The sequence below is a fragment of the Oncorhynchus tshawytscha genome, unplaced genomic scaffold (assembly GCF_018296145.1).
Source record: "Oncorhynchus tshawytscha isolate Ot180627B unplaced genomic scaffold, Otsh_v2.0 Un_contig_766_pilon_pilon, whole genome shotgun sequence".
Classification (NCBI taxonomy): domain Eukaryota; kingdom Metazoa; phylum Chordata; class Actinopteri; order Salmoniformes; family Salmonidae; genus Oncorhynchus; species Oncorhynchus tshawytscha.
The window spans coordinates 2520056-2526513 of record NW_024609833.1 but is presented as its reverse complement, the minus strand read 5'-3'; the positions used below and the strand labels follow the sequence as shown (position 1 = coordinate 2526513).

The following is a 6458-nucleotide window of genomic DNA, read 5'->3' as shown; positions in this document are numbered from 1 at the left end:
CTTCCATATGTTTGGGGAGTCTCCCACATGCCTTTTTGCTTATTTTTCCTTTAAGCAATGGCTTTTTCTGGCCACTCTTCCTTAAAGCCCAGCTCTGTGGAGTGTATGGCTTAAAGTGGTCCTTTGGACAGATACTCCAATCTCTGCTGTGGAGCTTTGCAGCTCCTTCAGGGTTATCTTTGGTCTCTTTGTTGCCTCTCTGATTAATGCCCTCCTTCCCTGGTCTGTGAGTTTTGGTGGGCAGCCCTCTCATGGCAGGTTTGTTGTGGTGCCATATTTTTTCAATTTTTTAATAATGGATTTAATGGTGCTCTGTGGGATGTTCAAAGTTTCTGATATTTTTTATAACCCAACCCTGATCTGTACTTCTCCACAACTTTGCTTGGTCTTCATGGTGCCGCTTGCTTGGTGGAGCCCCTTGCTTAGTGGTGTTGCAGACTCTGGGGCCTTTCAGAACAGATGTATATATACTGAGATCATGTGACAGATCATGTGACATTTAGATTGAACACATGTGGACTTTATTTAATTAATTATGTGACTTCTGAAGGTAATTGGTTGCACCAGATTTTATTTAGTGGCTTCATAGCAAAGGGGGTGAATACAGATGCACGCATCACTTTCAGTTTTTTTTCTTTCTTTTTTTTCTCTGAAACAAGTAATTTTTTTTCATTTCACTTCACCAATTTGGACTATTTTGTGTATGTCCATTACATAAAATCCAAATAAAAATCCATTCAAATTACAGGTTGTAATGCAACAAAATAGGAAAAACGCCAAGGGGGATGAATACTTTTGCAAGGCACTGTATATTTTCTTGCTTTGTCTCCTAATTCCTGCTACCTTTCAAGGAATGTCAATTTCCCTACTTTATTTGCATCACTAAACCATAGCTCGGAAATAAAACAGGCCCTGAATGTTTATTATGTTTTCCACCCGGGTGCTGTCTGTGACTGTCAATCAAGCCAAGTAGCTATGTTTCAAGCAGACCTGAACTGCTTCCCTCAAACTTTTTTGCTTTCCTCCTTTGCCAGTAATGTATTTTCAGTGGACAGGATATTAGACGAGCTCGAGGGAACTGAAAGCCCCATGCCCATCTGAGCCTCAAACAATCCTCTTGATATCTAAAAGTTTTCCATACAGTTAAAAATAAATGGATTCCAAGAGTTGGGGAGTTACTCCTTGACTGGGGTTTTCCTCCAATGATGGGCTCTGCTTGAAATAACACAGCAAAAGAAAATGGAAGCAAACAAACAGGGATATTGTCTGGTTATTTCAAGAGTAGGGGTCCAGACCATGGCTTTGATTTACACCAGTATGACTGTAATTACTTTAACAGTCAGTGTTGCTGAAGGGACTTTGGCACGCAAATACATGCAGAGACTGTTTGTGATTACTGTTTTTCATTTATTGCATATTTCTTTCTTCTGGGAATGCAATATGTAACAGTAACAGTAACAGTATGTAGTAAGCCATCACCGCTTCAAAATGTATGCATTTTACATTTAATTTGTCAATACAGATTTTTTTTATCCAGATGAAAGCATAAATAATTTGGAAAAACATATATCCCCTTTGAGATGATTTGATATATTGTAATATTCAGAAGTAGTATAATATAACAAATCTTTGTAATATGTGTTTATTCATATTCATAATATATTCATAATATTCTTAGTCTGATGTTGCTTCCTTTGCGTAGATGTAGTAGGAATGGCTATATTTAGATCAAGTCCAAGGTAGTCCATAATCTCTTATAAAAGGAAATAGAACCTTGTTGACACAAGAACAAAGGAGATGGTGTTTCTCTTCATGTCTAAGCTGCACAAAAACATTAAAACCATCTGTGGGCTTCTCTCCACCATGACCAGAGCTGGGCTTGGCTTACTGACACATCTGCCCAAGCATTACAGCGATAGATAGAAACCTATAAACCAGCTAAATGTACATTCCAGTTCTGAGACACAACAATGCACCTAGACATTCCACATAGAGTACATCCAGTTGCACATATTGGTTGCACACATGCCAGGTTCATCCTGAGGGGATGGCTAAACCTTTTACCAGACAGTAACAGGACAACCTTCCTGCACTTTGGAATGTAGACTTATAGTCACAAGGAAAATGGTTTTGAACAGCTTTTGAACAAAGACACATTCATTCCTTATGCTTTCAGTACTATATAGTGTACAATATAGACTTCAGGAATGATCAGACGCTTCCATAATCAACTTCCACACATATTCACCTATGCTTTTGTTATATATCACGTTCACATCTCCACTTTCACCATCTTGACTACAGATGTAGAGATGAAAACATGGGGTTAAGCTGAACAGTTGTACAAAATCTGCGTGTGCAACACTACAACAATTGTGAAGACTTTCAGGATGCCATCAGCACCTCCGTTAGTGAGGGCTGATTCTTTACAACGGAGGACATCACTAGTAGTAATCCTCATCATACTCTCTCTCCGAGTGGTCATACTCCAACATTTCCGTCACATTCTCCGTCAAGTAGACGGACATCTCTTCTGAAAAAGTATTAGATGCGGTTATTAGCCTACGTAGTATCGTAACCAGAGGAGTCAATCTCACGTCTGTCATTTTGAGAGATTTGTGTGACGGCTGAAGAAAAATGAAATAAAGCTCTAGAACTGTCATTACCTGGACCTAGAACTCCTAACACAGCCATTGCAGAGATACTGCCGAGCTCGTTCCGAGCGACACAGCGGTAGGTGCCAGCATCGGCCAGGCCAGCTTTCTCGATCTGCAGCCAGCTAGAGAGCTCATACTTCAGGGGACCACCCCGAGACTGTCCAGCACAGCGCAGACAAAGAACATGTTTAAGCATAGCCTATTGTTTAGGACTGAATGAATGAATGTACATAATTCTATGACGCAATATATAAAATGAAATACCAAGGACCTATGCATAATCCACCCAATATTTCTGCATCATCCAATAAGTAAGTATGTTGATGGAAACATTAAAGAATATACTAAGGAAACAGCAGAGGATGGTTTTCGAAGCATTGATTGAAGCCTCTAAACAAGGTTCACCTGGACAGATATGTGTGGGTCATCTCCTGGAAGAATAATGTCTCTGCCATCCTTCTTCCATTCAATCATTGCCATTGGAAAGGCAAAGACCTCACAGAGGAACACCATGCTACTACCCGTAACATTCACCAGGTTCTGGGGTGGGACCTTGATGATCGGCACTGAAAAAAAGAAGAGGTAGAGTTGGGGTGTTTACGAGCCAATTCCTCTCTCACACAGCTCCTGAGCAGCAAGCTTGACTCCTGGAACTGGTTAAAACAATACATCTTTCTTAATGCCTGTGCGGGAAGTACAGGCCAGCCCCAAAATCCTCAAACCTGGGGGTGGAGTAAAGATTCCTCTGGATCAGTCTCAGTGAGTTCTCTTGCTACTCTGTCAGAAAAATCTAAGACTGGTGACAGGAAACCACTTTGCCCTAATCCATATTTCATGCACTCTTTCTGATTGACTCATTGTCTGTGTCAGTTTTTTTTCCCACGTGGCAAAGTGTTACATGGAACAATAAAGTGTGTATTGTATGCAAAATTATCACGTTAATGATTATTTCGCTAGCAGATTGATTGAATAGGTTTTGTTTCTGTTTTGGCCATGATGTTAGTTTCCCCAAGTCATCTTTTGTCTACTGTCTGGCAAATTTAATCACGGTTTATGAGCAATAACTGTAGATGAGTAAATGTACACTGACTGAGACAGTACTAGGCGCAAATCAAAGCCATAGCATCATAATAAGCGATTTACCTGTTTTGCATGGACCTTTGCGCTTTATCTTGAGTGATGAATTTGAGAAGTACGCTTCTTTAAACTGACAATTGTTCATGTACGTTCTGTCATCGGAACCACAGAGCGCATCTTGCGATTGACAGACGCACTGCGGCTCCGCAACTTCTCCATCTCCAACATCCAAATCGTCAATTTTGCATTGAAGATCCGTCCCACAGAGACCGTAAAACACATTAATGTCGCCAATATCACACGTCTGCCCCTCTAGATTTCCACACTCTTGGCAGCAACCACAACTGTCCAAAATGAGCCCAGCCCTGCATTCTTGTGCCACGGGACACAATTCAGGTGAGCACTCACCACAAGCAGTTACATTTCTATCAAACGGATCCTCAAGCCTATCATAATATAATGGATCGATAACGTAATCTAATGGGTCTATACGTTTGTCAATGTCCTCATCAAACTTGTTCGGGAAGCTTTCACAAGTTCTCATGTTCAGCAAAAGCATAATTCCGCAAAGTATTATGTCCCATGGCATTTTGACTGACTGTTGGTCTTCTATGATTTTTTATAGCACTTTTCGTTACAGCACTTTAGCAGAAAAATATAATCCACTATAGGTCTAAAAAATCATTATACAGTCCACTTCAAAGTATATCCTTTCATTTCCGATATGAAACTTCCAAATACATTCCAATGGTTTGATTGGGGTTGTTCAACAACTGTTGGACAATATTTCTCCCGAAGATCGCTGAGAATGCACAGCCCAGTGCTTTACAACAAAAAACAGAATGTCATTCAACAAACCTGCATTGTAGCCTAGATTTAGGAAAAATATGATGACGTTTTAAAGCATCCAGCAATTTCCAAGAACAGTGAGAGAAGGAACAGGAGGTTATCGGTCTATACAGTAATAATGACCAATGATTTGATGGCAACGCCCACAGACCCAGGGAAAAGTAGTTTTATATTAGATATTCGGTTTTCTCTCGCCAATTGAGCCAAGCTATGAATAATAAATTCTGAATTAGGGGAGAGCAATTGAAAATCCCAAATAAAATAGAACAAGAGTAATAAAAACAGGCCTGGAATTGTCTCCATCCTCCACTGATTCAGAATATAGCATTTCCATTGTCATGGTACACTTTGTTCATAGTACCTTCAGAAAGTATTCATACCCCTTGACTTCTTCCACATTTGGTTGTGTAACAGCCTGAATTCAACATTTATTAAATTGTTTTGTTTTTTCTCACCATTTGCCTTGATGACAGCTTTGCACACTTTTGGCATTCTCTTTGGCCAGAATGCCAAGCATCACGTCTGGAAGAAACCAGGCACCACTCATCACCTGGCCAATACCATCCCTACGGTGAAGCGTGGGGGTGGCGGTATCATGCTGTTGGGATGTTTTTCAGCGGCAGGGACTGGTAGACTAGTCAGGATCATGGGAAAGATGAACGGAGCAAAGTACAGAGAGATCCTTGATGAAAACCTGCTCCAAAGCTCTCAAGACCTCAGACTGGAGCGAAGGTTCACCTTCCAACAGGATAATGACCATAAGCACAAGAAAATGCAAGAGTGGCTTTGGGACAAGTCTCTGAATGTCTTTGAGTGGCCCAGCCAGAGCACAAACTGGAACCCGATTGAACTCTGGAGAGACCTGTAAATAGCTTTGCAGCAATGCTCCCCATCCAACCTGACAGAGGATTAAGAGGATCTGCAGATTGGAGAAACTCCCCAAATACAGTTGTGCCAAGCTTGTAGCATCATACCGAAGAAGACTCAAGGCTGTAATCACTGACCAAGTTGCTTCAACCAAGTACTGAGTAAAGGGTCTGAATACTTATGCAAACGTGTAAAAAGTTATTTATTTTTAATAATTTTGCAAAACAAAAATATTTTTTTCTTTGTCATTATGGGGTATTGTGTGTAGATTGATGAGGGAAAAAAAACAATTTAATCAATTTTAGAACACGACTGCAACATAACAAAATGTGAAAAAATATTGAATATTTTCTGAATGCCTTGTATATGAATACACTATATACATAAATGTATGTGGACAGCCCTTCAAATGAGTGGATTCGGGCTATTTCAGCCACACCCGTTGCTGACAGGATTATAAAATCAAGCACGTAGCCATGCAATCTCCCTAGCCAAGCATTGGCAGTAGAATGGCCTTACTGAAGAGCTCAGTGACTCAACGTGGCACAGTCATAGGATGCCACCTTTCCAACAAATCAGTTCTTCAAAAATCTGCCCTGATAGAGCTGACCCGGTCAACTGTAAGTGCTGTTATTGTGAAGTGGAAATGTCTAGGAGTAACAACGGCTCAGCCGTGAAGTGGTAGACCACACAAGCTCACAGAACGGGCCGCCGTGTGCTGAAGCTCGCAACGAGTAAAAAATTGTCTGTCCTCGGTTGCAACACTCACTACCAAGTTCCAAACTGCCTTTGGATGCAACGTCAGCACAAGAACTGTTTGTCGAAATGGGTTTCCATGACCGAGCAGCCGCACACAAGCCTAACATCCCCATGTGCAATGCCAAGCATCAGCTGGAGTAGTGTAAAACTCACCACCATTGGATTCTGGAGCAGTGGAAATGCGTTCACTAGAGTGATGAATCACGCTTCACCATCTGACAGTCCAATGGACGAATCTGGGTTTGGCGG

The 6458-nt window shown here is 41.0% G+C and overlaps 1 protein-coding gene across 1 annotated transcript; it reads right to left on the bottom strand.

The window, feature by feature from the left end:
• Positions 1-762: 762 nt before the first annotated feature.
• On the bottom strand, positions 763-4721 carry kazald3 (Kazal-type serine peptidase inhibitor domain 3). Its single transcript, XM_024418359.2, has 4 exons — positions 3801-4721; positions 3063-3223; positions 2667-2814; positions 763-2533 (listed from the first exon to the last, which is right to left on the bottom strand). Exons 1-4 carry the CDS (start codon positions 4321-4323, stop codon positions 2445-2447), a joined length of 921 nt encoding a protein of 306 aa, XP_024274127.1. The 5' UTR covers positions 4324-4721; the 3' UTR covers positions 763-2444.
• Between the last annotated feature and the right edge of the window lie 1737 nt (positions 4722-6458).

Excerpts from the sequence above, each read along its gene's own strand:
- kazald3 (XM_024418359.2), bottom strand. The coding sequence starts at position 4,323 with ATGCCATGGGACATAATACTTTGCGGAATTATGCTTTTGCTGAACATG. Across the intron at positions 3,224-3,800 it reads CAAAGGTCCATGCAAAACAG|TGCCGATCATCAAGGTCCCA; the intron begins GTAAATCGCTTA and ends TCTTTTTTTCAG. Across the intron at positions 2,815-3,062 it reads ACCCACACATATCTGTCCAG|TCTCGGGGTGGTCCCCTGAA; the intron begins GTGAACCTTGTT and ends TGTGCTGGACAG.